We start from the raw sequence: 19,605 nt of genomic DNA on the forward strand, positions 1-19,605 counted from the left end.
ACCCTCACCCTCATACTCGCCCTCGCCCTCTCCGCATCTGCGCATCTAACGAATCTATATTGCTTCTACAACGACGACTTGGCCTTGAACTTGGACCACGCAGCATCGAGACGATCCAGATGGTGTTGGACCTGCTTGACCGCCACCTTCCTCGCCTGCCTGGTCGTATCGCTATTCACACCCACCGAATCCAGCGCGAGCAACTGTCTCAACAACAGTTCCGACACCCTCCTATGCGTCTCCTCCACACCTTCCGCCTCTCCCTTTTCCACCTTGGCCTCTACCTCTTCCACTTCGGGAAAGAGTAGTTTGGCGGAGTCGAGGGCTTCGGTGATGCGGTTCATGAGGCCTTGCTCGCTGGTATCCTGTTCCTTGGCCTTCTTCTCGCGTGCTTTTTGCTCGCCCACTGAGAGCTGCGAGGTCTTTGCGCCGGGACGATCACCTTCCCTGCTTCCGACGAGGCCGATGCGCGAGCCTTCGACGAGTCCGTAGGCGGTAAGAGGCAGACGGTCGTCGCGCAGGATGAGACCACGGTGGATGAGCTTGATCTTTTCATAGGGGAGCGCTGTGATCGACGCGATCTCTTGACGCAAGTGACCCAGCGTCACGGGTTCGCTCGTGCGGGGAAGCACGATTTGGAGACGTTCGCGGCCCCAGATCACTTCGATGCGACGGATGACGTCCGAAGAGCCAGGGGCAGAGTTGCCTGCAGCGAACCGATTCCACTGCGTAGAGAACCACGACATCGTCGTACCTAGCTCCAAATGTACAGCGAGAAGGAAAGAGAGATCGTTGCGTTGCCCTCTTGTGAGCCTGTTGTTGTCGTGCGTAGTGGCGATGTAGTGTAGGCAGAGAAGATGGAGGTGGAAGCAAAGCTGAGCATCCGCCGGCCTTTTCCTCCACTTTTCTCCTCAACCGCTCCGCACGCACGCACGTCCCGCAACGTGATCACCGCTCAAACCCAATCTAACACTATTACACTTGCGCCTCACCATCCTCTCTCGATTGATCTGGGCCTAGTGTACAATGGAATGGCATTTGCATGCGCAGCTAGATCTGGCCCTTGATCTGCACCACCCAAAGACCACTCGTCAGCTTTTCTCTCATCCCAGACACTACTCATCAGGGTTGGGGGGGGGGGGGGGGTAAACTTACGTCGACTTTGCGGAACTTGACAATGGCATCGGCCAGCGGTTGCATGGCGGCCTTTGCGTCCCACTGTCGCTTGTCCAAGGGCACTGCCGGCCTCGCCTTTTTCTTCCTACCCGCAGGTGCGAGGGCAGCGATTTCTGCCGGGGTAGGCTCGATGTAGACGGCCGCATTGTTGGCGGCGAGAAAGGCGTCTGCTTCCACCACGTCCTGGAACGCCAGTTCGTCCGCGATGAACGAAAGCGCCACTCCGGGTCGATAACTATCCCCCTTATATCAGTACGACTTGTCAAAAAGAGGAAGAAGGGCGGGGGGGCTTACCATTTGGACATGACGAGGAGCGCATTGATGCGTTCGCGCTCCACAAAGTGGTCCATCACATAGGCATTCATGTTGGGCGCATCCGCATACAGCTTGAAAAACGCATGGTAGTTGCCCGTTACCAGCGCCTTGCGTACATCCAGTGCATGCTTCACCGCCACCTCCTCCTTGTGCTCCTCTGTCAACTCGGCCATCACCGCATTCACATCTACCATCCCCCCCCCCCCCCTATGTCAGCATTATCTTTGCGAAAGTGTTGTGGGGGTTGGGGGTATGCTTACCTCTTCGATTCTTGGTGTGGAGGAGGTACAGAATGCGATACGCCAAAAACTCCATGGCGCTACCCCGGATGCCGTGGGCATAGAGACCGCGAAGTTGGGATTGGCACTGGTTGTACTCGCCCAGATCGGCCATTTCGAGCGCAATGCGCGCATGGATCTCGTACACCTTGACGGTAAACTCGTTCTTGATGCGCTGCACCGTCAGATCCTGCCGCACCGACTTGAACTGGTCGCAAATGTAGCCGTAGTTGTTCTCGGTGCGCCATTTTTTCTTGAGCAGCTCGAGCGTCTGCACGAGCGTCGAGAGCGGCCTCACCGTCTTTGGATCCGGCGCCGACGTTAATCGCAGGTACGACTTTTCGAGCTTGGTGCTTGTGCCGACCACCGTATGCTCGTCCCAATCAATCACGTTGGGATCGGCCACATCCACATCCACCCCATGCTTGGCGAATCCATTCTGCGACGAGCCGAATCGCGAAGCCAAGCTGGTCGACTCCAGATTCGCTTCATTCTCCTCGTGCTGAAACTGCGCCTGTTCGCGTTCGAATCGTCTGGCGCGCTTCTCCTTGCGTGCCTGCTCGTCTGGATCCGCCAGTGCAGCTGGCGTGGATGGCGGTGCCACCCTCTTCTTGAGCGACTTTTTCGGCACCGATGACGGACCAGCCAGAGACTTGAGCGATGCATTCGCCCAGTCGGTCGTGTGGATCGTCCCGTTCTGGAACGAGTCAAAGATGAGCGCACGCAGCTCGTCCGACACCGCCTTGCGGTTGGCATCGTTGCACGCCGCAAATGCGCGGTTGGCAAAGTCCTTGAGCGACTGCGGCCACTCGGTCTGCGACGACATGGCAGATGCGGGATGCGTGAGATTTTTACGAGCTCCGCATGGCTCGAGCGCTAAACCCTTCCGTCGCGGGCGCAGGGATGGAAAGATGGTGGGAGCAGAGCAACAAGTGGAGCCCGATGCGCCGAGCCCTTGAAAAGGCAGTATTGATATATGTTAGGACGTACAATCTCTCACAGAGCTGAATTTCGAAAAAAACGTTCTTCCAAGCCGACGGACGCATGCTCGAGCCAACAAAACGCCGGCGACGCGCGGGTCGAATGCCGAGCCGATGCGTCAAGAGCCGCTCAGTATATTGCATTCGGGATCTCTGTCTGCATCGGGGCGTATTGTGGGGATGTGAGCCGATGTGATGCGAGGGCAAAGCATCTCCATCATGGATTGTTTGGGGGGTGAATGTGACTTGTGAGCAGCAGCAGCAGCAGCAGTGAGTGTTGGGCGCTCGGATGTTGCGATCGATGCACGTCGACTGCATGAAATAGCGTGAGAGAGCAGCAGCAGCAGCGAGAAAAGCTCAGACCAACACCTCCTTTTCGAGGAAAAGCGCCGGAAATGCCAATTCAAACACGCACGCGCTTCGCCCTTTTTCGCCCTTTTTTTTGGCCCGGAATCAACAGTCAGCGGCAGCGGCTCAGCACTCTCTCTCTCGACTGCACTCGGAGGTCCCCACCCTCAGCGAGCAGCCCCACGCACGGCTCAACACGCGAAGAGCAGCCAAAGAGCAGCCAGAGAGCAGCGCCATCGACCTCCTCCTCCTCCTTCCTCCTCGTCTTTGCTTCTCTCCATCCTGCACGCCACGCTACCCATTCACTGATACCCCCAGGCGTCTCGCACTCTCACTCTTCGCAAGCATCACCAGCGCATGTCTCGCTCACGTCTTTAACCGCCGCCGCCGCCGCCGCCGCCATGTCGGATCAGCTTCGATCCAACACCGAGCAGCAGCAGCGCCGCACACGTCTCAGCTCCATGTACGAATCGGGCGCCTCCAACTCGGGCCAGCTCGCCCAGCTCGCCCAGCCGCCAACTCGGTCTCGACTCAACTCCACCACCGGCGCACTCGCATCACAACCACCTTCCAACACCGCACGCGCACGCACAATGTCCTCCGCCTCCCGCTCCTCCAACCTCGTCCAGCCGGAATCGACGCGCGATCGCTCTTATGCCACTCTCGGCTCCAGAAATCAACAGCCGCTCTCCGCATCTTCCTCAACGTCCAGACGCACCTCCTGGACCCCACACAAGCTCACCCAAGCTGGCACACCCTCGCTCGCCGATTTCGACCCCAACCACGCCCTTGCTGCAGCATCCTCGGCATCGCGTCCAGCCACAGGCTCGCGCATCCCTTCGTTCGGCCGCTCCACCTCCTCGCACCCTCGTCTCGGCGACAGTCTGCTCGCTCAAAGAAAGACGAGCGACTCCAACTCGCGCTCCCACGCCTTGGCCTCATCGGCTTCCAGCTCCTCCCTCACCTTCCCCGCCAGATCTGACTCGCTCAACACATCCATCTCCAGCCTCCAATCCCTCTCCCGATCTACCAGCGGCTCCATGGGTCCACCACCTTCCACCTCCCACTCGGCCCTCCTCAACCCACGCAAGCCATCCGATTCCACCCTCTCCACCAGCCGCACACTACCGCGCATCTCTCCCTCCCTTCCACACTTTGGCAACAGCTTCGGCTCCGCCCTCTTTGACGACGCAACCAACGAGCTTCCCACCACCGCCGAACTAGACGAATCCGACACGGATACGCGCACTCCGCTGGCCACCTCCGCTCCCTTTGCCGCTGCCCCGACTTCCAGCGCCAGACCTCACAACCTCCATCTCGGCCTTCGCGAATCCCCCAGCCTCTCGTCACGATTCTCCAACTTTTCCAGCGCCATCGCCACACCGGAAGCGTCCGACGATCCGTCAAAGATGCTCGGCAGGATCGTCAGCGGCGCATCCTTGCCATCACGATCCGCACGCTCCGATCACGCAGCCGGCCTAGGCATCGGCCTCCCCGACCTCGCCTCCCAAAACAGCTCCAAGCACGCCGCCGCCATCGCCCTACACACCCCGGACAAGCTGGGCGACCAGCGCCGCACTCCCAGCGGCACCCCTCGCGTCTACGACCGCGCAGGCCAGATCGGCATCGGCGAGCTCGCCACCCCGCGCTGGAACTTTCCCTCCACCGCTCTACCCGAGTGGAAGTCCAGCAACAACAACGCCACTCCGCTCTCGGCCTCCAAGCACATCCAGCGTCGCAACGTCAGCAGCGCCATGACCGACGACGGCACCGCTCCCGAATCCATCAGCACATCCGTGCCCAACAGCCACGATTCAACGCTCCTCCGTCAGTCGGACTCCCAATCTTCCACCGACTCGCAGCCAACATCGCGCAGAGCAGACGCCGCACGCCACTCGCGATCCATCTCCTACTCGTCCATCACCAGCTTGCATCGCACCGCGCTCCGCGATCCCAACGAGCTCCTCTCCACCCTCCCCATCAGCCCATCCGTGCCAGGCAGACACATGGCGCTCGGCGGCAGCGCCTCGCTCCACTCCCTCACACGCGCATATCCGGACAACAAGCAGTCCGACTTTATCGCACAGCTCGACAACGTCGCGGCCTCCATCGCAGCGCCTCCAGACAGCCCCTCCTTCTCCATCAGCGCACGCACAGAGTCCGACTACAGCATCCTCCACACCGACACGGCAGACGTCTCGGCAACGCCCTCCAACGCCTCGGCTTCTCGCGCCGACGCCGCCATCCCGTCCCAAGAGCGCTCCCCGGCCATCGGCGACCTTTCCTGGGCCGCAGGCGAGACCGGACCCTTTGGCTCCGACGCAGCAGCTCTCGGCATCCACGCCGCCTCGGCCTCCAAGTCCATGAACTTTGGCGACGCCAACTTTGCCAACGACATCGGCGACGACGAGTGGCGCCAGAGCTTCGATCTCAACGCTGCCATCACCGACCTCCTCAACGATCACGACGAGCTCCACCGCCGCCGTCAGCTGCGCGATCGCGCAGCGTCCGACGCTTCCGAATTGGCCGCCTCCTCGGCCGCAGCCAAGTCCTCCTCGCGCCAACGCTCCGACTCTCTGCGTCATCCCGACGAGTCGCTCGACCGTGCTCGCGTGCCCTCCGCGTCCTCTCGCACTCCCGCCACCCCGTCCACCACCGCCACCACAACGCGCAGGGAGCGTCTCGCCAGCAACAGCGCCGCTTCCAGCGCCAACACAAGCGCATCGGCCGCCGGCCCGGGCACGCCCCGCCTCTCGCGAAACAGCGCGTCGCTGCGTGCCAAGCGCGCCTCCTCGGCCAGCATCGGCCAGTCGCTCCTCCGAGGCTCCATCCCCTTCGGCCATGCAGACGAATTCGAAAGCCGCCTCCACTCGCGTGAGGACGCTGCCGCCGATGCGTTGCGCAAGCTCGACGGTCTCGGCTCCACTCCTCGCGCCAGCCGCGACGGCAAGTCCGATGCAAAGAGTCCTCGCACCAGCCGTGTCCTGTCGCGGCCCAACAGCGCCGGTCGAAGCAGCCGCACCTCGTCTCCCGCTTCCAGAAGCAGACGCTCCAGCAACTACGACGCATCGTCGCGCTCCGTCGACAGGAGCAGGGTGTCGGACGACACGTCCGCCAGAAACAGCCTGCGCGCCTCCAAGTTGGGCACTCGCGTGCGCACCGCCGACGACGCAGCTGGCAACGGCGCCAGCGCAGTCAACCCGAGCCCTCTCAACGACTCGGCTCGCTCGTCGATCTATTCCAGCCCACGTCTGCGTCGGTCTCAGCTCCCACCGCTACCGCAGAACGACATCACCGGCGGCTCCCGTCGAACCTCGGCCGTCCACAGCACCAGCACCTCCAAAGACCTGTCCGCTTCCGGCAGCCCGCTGGTTGGGAACCCTGCTATCGTGCGCACCGTCTCTCGCTCCAAGCGCATGAGTGGCAACAGCGATGCCTCGGGACTCGCCTCGGATAGCGGCCGACATGATGTCGCTGCCGGTGCCCACGACGAGGCCGACACATCCAGGCATGCTGCCATCCCACCCGTGCCACCGCTGCCCAAGGTCTGGGAAGGCTCGCGCTCCACCTCGCTCGCCTCGGACATGTTCCGCGCCGGCTCGGCAAAGAGTCCCAGCATCACGGCCAGCCACAGCTTCGTGTCCACCACCAGCGGCGGCGATCACAGCGAAAAGGTCCTCACGCCCAAATCGCCGCTCAGTCCGCGCATCCAGGAGCTCGCCGAGGTGGCCGCCCTCGCCGTTCGCCAGCCGAGCCTGGGCAGGCTCAGCGACGCCGCTTCGCGCGGCTCGTCGGCCCAGGACGTGTCGATGCAGTGCACCATCGTCGAGCCGGTCGAGGAGATGATCGCCTCGCCGGTGGCCGAGGTGCGCTCGGACGATACCGCCTCCGATGGCCTCGCCGCCTCGGCGTCGCTCGCTCCCGCCTCGAGTCTGCCGTCCAAGTCGGGCTCGCTGCGCCGAGCTAGCGTTGCTTCACTCGGTCGACTCATCCGACAGAAGGACAAGGACGTCGAGCAGCCGCTCTCCAGCGCCGACTCCCAGACGCTCACCGCCTCTACAGAGTCGTCTGGCACCAGCCCAAAGACGAGACGCACGCCGTCGTTCTTCCAGCGCACGCCCAAGTCGAGCGATCCTCCGCAGTCGGCCGACTCGGCCAGCCAAGACAGCGGACGCCTGTCGCGCAAGTCCATCCTGGGCATCGCCGGCGGTCTGTTGAGTCGCTCGGGCTCTCGACGCATCGCTCAGCCTAGCGCTGCTGCTGCCGACAAGGCGTCTTTGCAGTCGGAGCCGACCGAAACGCGCTCGTCCGCTGGCGAGCAAGTCTCGCCGGCGCGCAGGCGCGGAGCCTCGGCGAGCACCGCCGGTGACGCAGAGAAAAGTGTTGCGATCGAGCCTCGAAGCGCAGCAAAGCCTTCCGAGCACCAGCCCAGGCTGCATGCCGCCACCATCTCGCACACCCCCTCGCGCTCGGCAAGGACGATCGGCACTCCTGCCGTTGCGGCTTCCAGCCCGAGTGTGGGTAGCCGCACAGCTTCTCCGTCCAAGTCTGCATCGCTCTCCAGCCGTATCCCGCGCGTTGCTACGATGAAGGCGATCCCGCGTGCTTCGACCTCCGGCACCTCGACGACCACCGACGGCAGCGGAAGTGTGATCCGGGCGGCTGCAGCCGCGTCGTCATCCATCCCCACGAGCAAGTCGCACCATCCTTCGCTGGCGGCCAGCCTGGGCATGGTGGCTGCCCAGCCTTTGGACGACGACGAGACCAGGTCCGTCTCGGGCTCAGACACCACCGTCGGCACGGCCAAGCACAGCCAGGCTTCGTCGAAGCTCGCGCCGTCTCCCGGGGTCGCGCACGTGTCGAGCAGCCTTGTGCCCATCCTCAATGCCTATGCGGCGGCCAAGACGCCAGCAGAGCTCGAGGGCGTCCTGCGACGTGCGCGCATCGCCGCCTATTCGTCCAACCTCACGCCGAGTGACCGCGAGGTGCTCAACGGCCTCGCGGCCCGCCATGACCGCCGGAAAGCCGAGTCTAAAGCGTCTGCCAGTCCAGCACCTGCTGCTGCCAGCAACGGCAAAGCGGAGACATCGGCAGCCGGTGGTGCGGACAAGGCCTCCATACGTCCCGCCAAGTCGAGCACCTCTGGTCATGCTGGCAGCGGCTCTGCGCCGGGCGACGCAAAGAATGATTTGGCTGCACAGAGCCAGCCTTCCGTTGCAGCTGCGCGCTCCTCTGTCTCGACCGAGGCAGCGGAAGCGGCTGGCGGTGCTGCGGCGAGCAAGGAGGTGGGAAGCGTGTCTGTGCCGGTGCGCAGGACGCGCGCGTCGCTGAGCACGGCGGCATCGACCACGCGCATCTCCAAGACGAGCACCGTGCAGGCATCCGCGAGCGAGCGGCTGGCCAAGAGCAACGTCAGCACGGCGCTGGCGCGACGCAGTCCCGCGTCGTCCGACACGGCGGCGTCGGTGAGCTCGATGCGCGCGACGCCGAGCCAGGACGAAGAGGAGCGGCTGGGCGATCGCGAGATGGAAGACTACATCCGGCGTCAGCAGGCGCGCAAGCTGGCGGCAGGCGTGCCGCAGGCGGATCTGGACAAGATGCTCGAGTTCCCCGAGCCGGTGGCGCCGAGCCGGATGCTGTCGGCGCGGCAGGCAGAGGTGATGTACGGCAACAAGATGTCCGACTTTGAGGCGCAGGAGATCTTCAACTACACCGAGATCTACTACTGCGGCCAGAACGCCAAGCGCAAACACATGGCGAGCGTGGACAAGCCCGACCAGAACCACGGCTTTGACGACGAGCGCGGCGACTACAACGTGGTGAGCCGCGACCACCTTGCGTTCCGCTACGAGATTGTGGACCTGCTCGGGCGCGGCTCGTTCGGACAGGTGCTGCAGTGCCTCGACCACAAGACGGGCAAGACGGTGGCGATCAAGCTCATCCGCAACAAGAAGCGCTTCCACCACCAGGCGCTGGTGGAGGTGCGCATCCTGGAGAACCTCACCAAGTGGGATCCGGACGAGCGCTACAACGTGATCAAGATGACCGAGTCGTTCTTGTTCCGCAACCACCTGTGCATCGCCACGGAGCTGCTGAGCATCAACCTGTACGAGCTCATCAAGGCGAACCAGTTTGCCGGCTTCACGACCAATCTGATCCGGCGCTTTACGTCGCAGGTGCTGCAGTCGCTGTCGCTCATGAAGCACCACCGCATCGTGCACTGCGATCTCAAGCCGGAGAACATCCTGCTGTGCCATCCGCGCCGCAGCGGCATCAAGGTGATCGACTTTGGCTCGAGCTGTTTCGAGAACGAAAAGGTGTACACGTACATCCAGAGCCGCTTCTACCGTTCGCCCGAGGTGATCCTGGGCATGAGCTACCACACTGCGATCGACATTTGGAGTTTGGGATGCATCATCGCCGAGCTCTATACGGGCTATCCGCTGTTTCCGGGCGAGAACGAGCAGGAGCAGCTGGCGTGCATCATGGAGATCCTCGGTGTGCCCGAGCGGTATTTGGTGGAGCGCAGTTCGCGCAAGAAGCTGTTCTTTGACAGCACGGGGCAGCCGAGGCCCGTGGTGAATTCCAAGGGCAAGCGGAGGAGGCCGGCGAGCAAGACGCTCGCGCAGGCGCTCAAGAGCGACGACGAGCTGTTTGTCGACTTTATCGCAAAGTGTCTGATTTGGGATCCGGAGCGCAGGCTCAAGCCGGATGCGGCCATGCGCCATGCGTGGATCCAGCAGGCGCGCCGACGAGCCGAAACGGCGGGAGGCGGTGTCAGCGATGCCGCCTCCACGAATCGATCGGCGGTGGTGGCGGGGGGACAGGGTGGGCTGCCACGCAAGACCACGAGTGCATCGACGACGCGGCTGGCGGCGGGTACGACGGCGACGCCGCGCAGCAAGACGGTGGGCACGCGCGTCGCCACCACCGCCACCGCCCCGGCATACGTCGCGAGTCCGAGGCGAAGCACCGCGGCTGGCTCCGCGCTGGCGACGACGCACAATACGCCGCTGCGCGTGCCCAAGGCGTAGAGAACCCCGCAATGTCAGCATTCTTTGCACTGTGCGATCGGTGTGTCTAGGCGCCACGACAGCAATGGCCGCCGAGTGGGATTGCAATGTGCATTTTGTTTGCGGCGAGGCAAGTGGGTAGGCATCAGGACACGCAATGGCGACTATGATTGCAGTACGCTGTCGGGGAGTGTGTGGGCTTGGTGTGCGTGCAACATACGCCGCTGCGGGTTGCCAAGGCGTCAACGTCGGCAACGGCAGCATTGCGATCGGAGTGTGTAGGCGTGAACCCGCGCAATGGCAGCATTGTACAATCGCATCGCTGCCGAGTGTGCAGATACTTCGCGAGGGCTTATTTTGGATCTGGAGTGCATGGGGTTGCGGTATCATCGTGGATCCAGCGCAGGGGAGGCTGAGGGAGTCGAAACCTGCCACCTGCTTTCATCTCGATTCTTGAGTGGTGTTTTGCAGACTTAGGTTTCGGGTGAGGTTGTGTACAGTGATCGCGTTGTTGACAAAGGCAAGGTCGTGGCTGATTTCTACCGAGGGCCGCCGGGGGGATCTTGATGGTGCAGGGCAAGTTCTTCAGTCTCAGCTGGCACCACCATCATCACCGACACCGGCACGATTCACATCGCCTGCATTGTCGCCATCGACATTACCACGCATACTCCTGGAGAAACCAAGCTGATTTTCGCCGCCGGCTGTTAGCATAACCCACTCTTGGGTCGATCAGCTAACTCACTTGCCAAATGCATCAGCATCAATTGGCGTGCCTTCACCAAGACCAGTATGCGACACCAACCTTGTACCTCAACGACAAGCGTGTAGGTTTTGCCGCGCGTTGCGGTGCTCAACTTCTTCCGTTCAGCCCAGCCGACAAGCAACACGTTTCCCCTTGTAGCTTTGCCGCATAACCATGAGCTCACCTATCCAGCGGCAGACTAGCGCGCCATCCTCCCATCGCCCTGACACAGCCGAGTCAGCAGCTCGTCGAAGCTCTCCGGCCCCCCTCCTCCCCATCCGTCTGTGCCCGCTTCGCTTGCAGCCGACGATTTTCCTCCCGACCCCCGCTGTAGGCACAACTTGGAGCGAGAACGTCGCATGTCTTATTGCGTGCAGCAATTCTACCGTGCGAAGCTGAAACTGAAGCAAGCTTGAAGCTGCGCAGAGGGCTCGGATAGCCAACACCGTCATCTCCACAATGCACATCGAGTCGAGACCGGCGAGGTTCGGACTATACCTCTTGATTTGGGGGCTCAAGTTTGCGGCGACGCAACAACATACCCCCCCCCCCCCCCCCCGGCCCCGGGGCGGTGGCCATGCCTCTCGTGAGTGCCAAGTCAAGATGTGCGTTCTAACCACACGGGTGATCTCCACGCCGCACGCTCCCCCTTTCCGCGCGCCACCAACAAGCCGTCTCGCTTGTCATTTGTCGAAGCGGTGGACGCTCTACAGCATGACTCTGACCGTGGCCGTTGCAAGCCGGCCAAATGGGCAGGTTGAATTCGAATCGCTCTCGTCCACAAGATGCGCGAGTGAAGAAAACAAGACAGCCATCAAAGCGTGACGCACGATCGAGTATGGACGGACACGCATCGGACGAGCACACCAGACGGATGGTCGTCTGCACTCCTCGGCCAACACTGTGCGACCAGGCAGTCAACGCAACCCCACGCCCAGAGCCACGCCTAACCGTCTTGCTCAATCGTAGCCACAACACACACACACATCCCAACTTGCGAGCCATAAGCGGTGTTGATCATTGCAAACCACTACAGATACGCCGACTGACCCCTCCTAGCCAACTCGACCACCTTCCATCCACCGGTCACCTCGTTATCCAGCCCCTCCTCTTCCCTCGTCAGCACAAGCGCATACCTGCACAGGTCCGGCTGCTTATCATTCCCCGCCTTGACCTCTCCGCTCTTCGGATCCGTAAAGAACATCAGCTCCTGCGTGGTAAAGCTGACCACCAGCACCGGCACGTTGTTATCCAACACCTTGGCCTGGATGATCTCCACCTGCTTCAAATCCAACAACCTTCCCTCGGGAATCCACCCCTTCTGCAGGTACGGATCCACCGTAGCCATCAACAGGTTGTACGTCGCCTCGCCACACCACTGTCGCAACAGATGCCTCGCCGCCCCGTGGTAGGCGTCGATCAGCTCGGGCACAACGTACTCCCTCAACTCGCGCTGGAAGTTCTCCAGCGTGAACGACGGATCGTGCATCTTCATGTGCCTCGTGACGCGCGCAAAGTCGTTCTCGTCGAACAGCGAGCCGAACCAATCGGTCACGCCGCGGAAACGCTCAATCACGGGGTTCTCCGACTCGTGGTACGCCTCTTGCATCTCGCCGAGCCGGCGGAAGAGCGGGTTGGACGATTTGAACGACGCCCACGCCTGCTTGTACGCCGGCTCGGGTCGCAGCACCAGCGCCTGGCCTGCCGACGCATTCTCGGTCACCGCACGCACGCGCACCGCATAGCCCGCCGGCTTCTTGGCAGGCTTGCTGCGTCCGGAGGCTGGATCGGCAGCAGGCGCCGATGTGGACGCCGATTCGGACGCACCGCTGGATGGCTCGGGCTTCGCATCCTCCTGCTTGGGCTGCTCTTGTTGCTGCTGCGGCTTAGCTTCGGCCTCGGCCTCTGCGGCCGCCTCCGCCTCAGCTGCTGCAATATCAGCCTCCTCCTTGGCGGCGTAGCTCTTGAGCACCTCGTCCGCCGCCTCCTTGGAGTCGACATCCTTGGAGGGCATCGGTCTTCCGATCTTGCGCAGTCGGGCCTCGCGCTTGATCCTGCGCACCTCGGCGGCGTCCTTGTCCTTGTCCACATAGATGCGGAGCGCGCTTCCGCCGTCGTCAAACGCCTCGGTAAGCGTATCGCTGAGCTGCTTGTACGCCTCAGTATTGCGGATGGGGGCGGTAGAGTCTTCGAGCTGACGCGCCAGGCGGCTCGAGATCGCACCGAGGCCTTTGACCAGCTCGCTCTCCTCCATCTGCTTGAGCGTGGCACCCACCGCATCGCCCACCTGGCCACCGGACTTGCGCAGCGCGTCGGCAGCCGCTTGGAGCCGCGGGTTCTCCTTGATGGACGTGATGATGCGCGCGCGCTCGTAGGCGTCGCGCATCTTCTTCATCGTCTCGCTGTCCTGCATCTTGCCCACGTCGCCCGAGAGCTGGCGCATGTTTTCTTGCAGTTCTTGGTTCTTGCGCAGCTCCGCCTTGAGCGTGTCGACGAACACGGCGAACGGCGACTTGGGCGCATCGTACGCAGTGCGCGACGTGTGGAAGCTGCGCCCGAGAGAAGCGGTGGCGATGGGGAACGCGCGCGAAGAAGGCAGCGAGGCAGAGACCGCACGACGAGGCGCAATGACTGCACTGGTGGAGCGTGACGACAGCCACACGCGCACTGCGGCCGTATCGGCTGCGAGCGACCTAGCTGCACGAACCATCGCGTGTGTGTGTGTGTGTGTATTGGGGATGTGTGATGGGGTATACACCGCAATTGTAAGCTTGGTGTGGTGGCGGTTGGGAGGAAGAAAGGGTCTCTCTCGCTCTCTCTCACTCTTCGGACGCCGCCAATCACAGCCGCTCTTCCACTTCCCAGTCTCGACTCTGAGAGTGTGGAGGCGAGCGGTGACACCCGGCTCAGTCGCCGTTGCGCTTTCTTTGAAATTAGGCGCCTCAGCCTGGCGCTTTCTTCCAAAATTGCGAGATTTTTCCCTTTTTTGCTACGGCCTCGCCCCGTTCCGCTTTGGCCTTCTTACCGGTTCTTCTCAAAAAACTCACCCGCCTCCGAACGCAGCCGATCACGAAAATTTCCCCACCGGCCACGCCGATGCTTGTTGACCCCATCCGATCTCACACGATCCATCTCGAGCCACCGTGCTAGCTGCGGTGCCCCCTTCGACATACAGCCCCTTGGCAAGCCCTGCGAGCAGATGGAGTCGGAAAACAACGGCGTTTCGCAAGAAGTAGGGACAGTCTAGAAAGGAAGCCCGGGCTTGAGCTTGTTCTTGGCCTCGGTCTGGGACTGTATTCGCACATCAACGCAACGATATCAGCCATCTGTCGTCCAGTCTTGCCCCGTCACGATATCGTACTTACAGTGTGCCACTCTCGGACGGTGCTCTGCATGGCCTCGAGCTTGTTGTTCACCGCCTGTGCACGGGTGATCTTGTTCTTGTCCACCCTGCTGCCCTTGAACGCCTTTGCCCTACCCGCGTACGGCCCGACGTCCTTGACGAGCCTCCTAGCCGCTGCGAGTGCCGCGTCGTGTTCGGTCTGGGGTACGCGCTGGTTGGGCTTGACGGAGCGCTGGCCGAGTGCGGTGGGGCGCACGGGGGTTGCGGTGTGCTGAGGCGTGTACTGGTACTCTGCAGCCTGCTGTTCGGCAGCGTGCGACTGCGCGAGCCGTGTGAGCCTCGTCTGGATGCGCGAGGTCTTGGGGCCATCCGGCAACGCTGCGAGCTGGCCGGTCAGTGCGGCCTCCTTGACGAGCTTCGCCTGGCGACGCAGCGAGTACTTGGGAGGCGCCCAGCATCCCGAAGCATCGGACTTGGTCGCCTCGAACAACGATGCGGACGGAGAAGATGACGTCGAGGCAGCCGAGGAGGACGAGGAGGAGGAGGAAGAGGCGAGGGTGGACGAGTTGGAGACCATGAATCGGTCAAGCACGCTGCCGTACGCGCTGATGTGCTTGCGCGAGCAGCGCGAGAGTGTCGATCCGAATGCCATCCTAGCCAATGTTTGCGTCGACGACGATGATGAGAACTTGGTGGTGCGGTGCGTGATGGTGACGAGCTGAGCTCCCAAATTCGGCCTTTCAAGCCCTGCAGCAGAAGTTCTTACCGCACGAAATAAAATCTGCCTCCATCTTGGCTCGCTCTAACATGCTCAGCTTTCGCACGCCCGAGTCACGTCCAACACCGCGCGTCCTTCTTCTCCACACTTGGCACTTTCAGAAGAAAGCTGAGCCCCGTCCACCTCCCTGCCACCACCACCACCAACAACCACACTCGCACGCTCGCCCACAATGTCGAATTCTTCGTCCTCTCCACTGCCTCGTGACCCAGCGTACATCGCTGCGACACGCCAGAGCTGCGCTTCCATCTCGACATCGCTCGGCCTCACACCCGACGCCGCCTCGATCGACCGCTTTCTGCGCACTCTCGACCAGGCCACGTACAACCGGCTGCGCACGCAGCACGGCCTCGCCTTCCCACTGCGCTTCCCCACCCCCACGGCCGAGATCAACTTTATCGCCATCTTGTCGCTGCTCAATGCGCTCTCGGGCTACCGCACTGCCTTCCACAAGGCCACGGGCGCGGGCGCGTATCAGAACATCGTCCGCCTCATGATCGGACTGTACATCTCGGGCGGCGACGAGGATCGTCAAGTAGGATCGGCGAATTTGACCGCCAAGGGCATGCGAACTATGACGGAAGCCAAGATCGTCGAGCTGCTCGGCGTGAGTGTGCACGAGGAACGACCGCACGACTCCCTCCCCGGGGTTACGGTGGGGATCAAGGGGGGAGAGATGAACGATGCCGTGCAGCTTATTCTCACCGCGATGCAGAATGTAGGACGCAAGTTGACCGACTTGGGTGTGGATAGTATGGGCGCCTATTTGGAGGGATTGATGGCTGAGGCCAAGCAGAAGCACGACGAGGTGCAGGTGACGGATTACCTGGTCGCACAAATCGCACAGACCTTCCCCGAGTTTTGCGATACCCACACCTTCAGCCCCAACACCGGTGCAGCAGGGCAGGAGGTCTACATCTTCAAGCGCATCTTCTTCCTGCTGCACGCGCTCTACCTTCGCTGCGGCGACAAGCCCGAGTATGGGCTGCCAAACACGTATACACTGCCGATGTTCGTCGACAACGTTCTACCCACCCTCTGCGTATGGCTCGACCTCATCTCAACACCCGACTCCCCTAGCCCTGGGATGGAGACCCTCGTACACTGGATCGCAACCGCCAACTGCAATGCCGATCTCAACCGCGAAAAGTTAGACGACCTTACTGCGAATCAACCAGGACCCGGGTTGACCAAGGACGAGACGTACGCCGTGCGTGCAGCCACACTCAACGTCGCCACCCACGTTGTAGCACGCGCCCATGCACTTGCCCAACAAGATCCCGCCCTCGCTTGGCTCGCGGCGTTGAACGAGGTGGATCTAGACGGATACCTCTGGTCGTTAGCAAAAGACGATCCGGCTCTCCGCAAGGTGCCACGCCTCGTCTTTCCCTCGATCCACTTCTGAGCTCGTTCGAATGCAAATACATATTATCAACCGTCTCTATCGAATGGCTGGCTACACTGAAATGGGGGAGCTTACGATGTGGGAGGCTGGGGAAGCATGGCGCTCATGTGGATCGAGGTGAGCCAGTCGGACGTGGCGCGCTGTACGCCGTCGTCGGTATAAAACTCACGCAGCGCAAACGGCTCCGCAGGCGACAGCAACTGTCCCTCGGGCACAGGAGCCGGCACGCCAAAGTGCGGTGCCGCCACCGCAGCCGGCGCCATCGCCGACATGCTCGGCGCAAACGACAAACTCAGCTCGCCCGAAGGCACCTCGTGGTCCGGCGACGACAGCTGCGGCCCCACTGCGCTCCCATACCCAGCCATGAGGTTCGACGCCCCCACCCCCGCAAACGCCGGAACCGCCAGCGACGAGCGTGGAGAGATGGACCTCGACTCGGCGCGCTGCTCCTGACCACTTCCTCCCACTCTGTTGCGCGACGACAAAGCACCTCTCGCCGAAGCATCGCCCGCGCGCTTAACGCCCTTGGCCGCGGTCACGCCGCTGGTGCTTGGTTCGCGACTGTGCGCCGTCGCACCGGGCGTTGCGCCGCTCGGACTCTTCTGCCTCGACCGTGGATGCAGGAGCGCAATGATCTTTTCGTCGATCCTGAGATTCTCCACCCGCGCCAGGTCGGGCTGCGACTTGACAAACGCGTCAAAGCTCGTCTGGATCGCGCCCCTCAGCTGCTCGATCAGCTTCAAACAGCCCTGTCCAAACGTCAGGAACGACGGCAGACAAGCGGCCGAATTCTGCATCGACGCCGCCAGATCCTCGACGCACAGGTCGATCATCTTGGAAAAGTGCATCATGGTCGGCCAGCAACTCGCCTCATTCGCCAGTCCGGGCACACCCTGTCCTCTGCTGCGGATGAGAAGCAGCGCGGCCGTGGCGAGCGTCATGCTGGGCTCGGTGAGGTACTGGAACCACCAGGCGGAGCCCATGTGGTCCGAAAAGCGGTTCTGCATCTTGCGCAGTTCGCGCACCGCATTGATCGAGCGCAGCGCGCTGTCGGTCGCGATGTGGCGGCTGGTGGCCAGCTCGCCGTTGGTGATGCGGCCGTTGGGAAAGAAGAACTGCCGGTGCAGCGAGCCCCTCTGCCAGGCGGTGGTGAGCTGCAACCAGCACCTGCGACGCGCTCGGAACGGGTCGAGCTGGTCAAACGACACATCCGGGTTGTCCCACATGTACGACGGATGCAGCTGCGCCATCATGCCCATGATCTTGCTGTCGGTCTCCATGGCCTTGCGATGCAGCGGCGGCCCGTAGCAGAGCGTGCTCGAGACGAGCTCGGCGATCTTGCCGCCCTGCACCTCGAGCATGGCGAGGCACGCATCGGGCGGCGCACCGCACGCAGACCACGGCGCAGCATCGCTCGGCTGGTCCACGCTGAACTGCGACTCGACGATGAGCGGACGCGTGTTGGCGCCGACGGCAAAGGCGTGGTCGTAGCCGTAGACGAGCCATGCGAGCCTCCTGCGATGGTCCAGCTGCGGCTGCGTGTAGCTGGCGTTGCTGCCGGGATCCTCGAACAGATTGCACCGCTTGGCGGCTCGGATGGTGACGTTCCAGCGCGGAAACTCGGTGGAGCCGGTGCCATGCAGGCCTTGATTCGACCAGAGCGAGAACGCCGAGAGGTTGGCCTGCACCAGGTCGATCGTCATCTCGTCGAGACGCACGCACTCCTCGATGAGCGCGGGCACGTGGTAGGTCAGAATCAAAAGCGCACGGACACGAGCATTTGCGTCGGCCTCGAGCTTGATGGGCGCTGCGACAGCGACGCCGGGACGCGAGGCAGGCATGCTTTGAGCGATGGCGTCTGGATCCATCGACTCGATCGTCTCTCCGAGCACGCTGGCAAGCAAAGCCAGACGCGAGAGGTCTCCCGGCTGGAACGCGATGGCGGCTGTCGAATGCGTAGACTCGGCGTAGGGATCGCAGCTCTTGGCGGGAGAAATGACGCGGAGCCAGAGGTCGTGCATCTGCGTCTCGAGCGAGTCCTGGCAGGTGATGAGGAACTTCCAATCGACGTTCCAGAGGTAGCTTCGGAGGAGAGCCTGCAGGTGGTACCAGTCCGGCAGAATGGAGCAGAACTCGAGCATCTTGATCGAGCATGGCTTCTGCTGGTACTGCGAGACCACGGCTCTGGAGGGGAGCAGCGAGCTCGATCTGGGCGAGGCCGAGTCGGGTGAAGCGTGGTTGCTGATGGATGCGTCGTCGTTGGTGTTGAGGTCCTTGAGCATGAGGTTGATGAAGGCCATCATGGGATGTTCGGATGTCTCGCTGGGCTCTGGCGGCTGCTGCGGATCGGTGTCTTCGCTGGCATCGTCGGTGGTTGCATCGAGCATGGCGTTGATCTCGGCCATCGAGCGCCTGGCCTGTTTCTTTTGCAAGGCTACGAGGGGCGGATTGGAAGCTTGTCAGCATGTCATTGTGGGTGGTGCGTGTTCGTGTTGGGACCGGGGGACTTACTTTCAGGATCGAGCTCGCTGGTGTTGAAGGTCTTGCAGAGGTGCTCGGTGCCCCTGCGCACGCAGGTGGAGCATGGTCGCTTTCGATCGCACTTGACCTTGCGGAGGTAGCATTCGAGGCAGACGGTGGGCTGGCCGAGCTTGCGCCTGCTGCTGCCGATGGAAGAGGCGGGCGGCATTGTTGGGGAAGTCGTCTGTGGCCCCAAACGCGGTGGGCTTCCGATCGATCACGCGGCTTTCTCTGGAAAACACCAGGCTGGCAATGGTCACGCCGTAGGCATGGCAAGCATGCAGTGTCGATTCGAGAGCTGTCGTAGCAGAGTGGCGGTGTGAGCAAAGGTGACGATTATCGGCCAAGCCGAAGCGAGGTGGGATATCGTCTTTCGGGGGCACACCGATACGGACGAGCCGATGTCCGAGTTTGCGACTGCCAAGTCGCTCGTTGAAGCTTGGAGGCAAAGGACAAAATGAAGCGCGGGAAAGAGGCCCAACTTTTGCTCAGCTTGATTAAGCGTGGGAACCGCTTCGGCTGCACTCGGAAAGCCCAAGCTTTGAGCTCGATAAGCTTTGGAGCCGCGGGGTCTGCGGTGCGTTTGGCGCGTCGGCAAAGTTGCGTGAGGGTGACGAGGCTGAGATGCGGAATAGGGTCGAGTAGTTGATGGAGTTGGAGAAGCAAGATGGAAACGTGTTGGTTCGGTCGAGTGCTCTTCGAGG

General features: G+C 62.2%; 6 protein-coding genes across 6 annotated transcripts; 2 read left to right on the plus strand and 4 right to left on the minus strand.

Moving 5' to 3' along the window:
• Positions 1-65: 65 nt before the first annotated feature.
• On the minus strand, positions 66-2,595 carry PAN0_013d4699 (nucleus protein; the record flags this gene model as incomplete). Its single annotated transcript, XM_014799827.1, has 4 exons — positions 66-725; positions 1,156-1,411; positions 1,471-1,648; positions 1,752-2,595. The coding sequence occupies 4 exons, from the start codon at positions 2,593-2,595 to the stop codon at positions 66-68; spliced, it is 1,938 nt and encodes a 645-aa protein (XP_014655313.1).
• Positions 2,596-3,144: 549 nt separating this feature from the next.
• On the plus strand, positions 3,145-10,131 carry PAN0_013c4700 (kinase-like protein; the record flags this gene model as incomplete). Its single annotated transcript, XM_014799828.1, has 1 exon — positions 3,145-10,131. The coding sequence occupies one exon, from the start codon at positions 3,145-3,147 to the stop codon at positions 10,129-10,131; it is 6,987 nt and encodes a 2,328-aa protein (XP_014655314.1).
• A 1,754-nt stretch (positions 10,132-11,885) lies between these two features.
• On the minus strand, positions 11,886-13,565 carry PAN0_013d4701 (mitochondrial inner membrane translocase subunit tim44; the record flags this gene model as incomplete). The annotated part of the gene is made up of 1 exon (XM_014799829.1): positions 11,886-13,565. The coding sequence occupies one exon, from the start codon at positions 13,563-13,565 to the stop codon at positions 11,886-11,888; it is 1,680 nt and encodes a 559-aa protein (XP_014655315.1).
• Positions 13,566-14,098: 533 nt separating this feature from the next.
• On the minus strand, positions 14,099-14,850 carry PAN0_013d4702 (uncharacterized protein; the record flags this gene model as incomplete). Its single annotated transcript, XM_014799830.1, has 2 exons — positions 14,099-14,146; positions 14,221-14,850. 2 exons carry the CDS (start codon positions 14,848-14,850, stop codon positions 14,099-14,101), a joined length of 678 nt encoding a protein of 225 aa, XP_014655316.1.
• Positions 14,851-15,148: 298 nt separating this feature from the next.
• On the plus strand, positions 15,149-16,381 carry PAN0_013c4703 (uncharacterized protein; the record flags this gene model as incomplete). The annotated part of the gene is made up of 1 exon (XM_014799831.1): positions 15,149-16,381. One exon carries the CDS (start codon positions 15,149-15,151, stop codon positions 16,379-16,381), a length of 1,233 nt encoding a protein of 410 aa, XP_014655317.1.
• Positions 16,382-16,452: 71 nt separating this feature from the next.
• Positions 16,453-19,070, minus strand: PAN0_013d4704 (uncharacterized protein; the record flags this gene model as incomplete). The annotated part of the gene is made up of 2 exons (XM_014799832.1): positions 16,453-18,815; positions 18,893-19,070. The coding sequence occupies 2 exons, from the start codon at positions 19,068-19,070 to the stop codon at positions 16,453-16,455; spliced, it is 2,541 nt and encodes an 846-aa protein (XP_014655318.1).
• Positions 19,071-19,605: the final 535 nt, after the last annotated feature.

This window comes from Moesziomyces antarcticus (assembly GCF_000747765.1).
Source record: "Moesziomyces antarcticus DNA, scaffold: scaffold_v10013, strain JCM 10317, whole genome shotgun sequence".
Classification (NCBI taxonomy): Eukaryota; Fungi; Basidiomycota; class Ustilaginomycetes; order Ustilaginales; family Ustilaginaceae; genus Moesziomyces; species Moesziomyces antarcticus.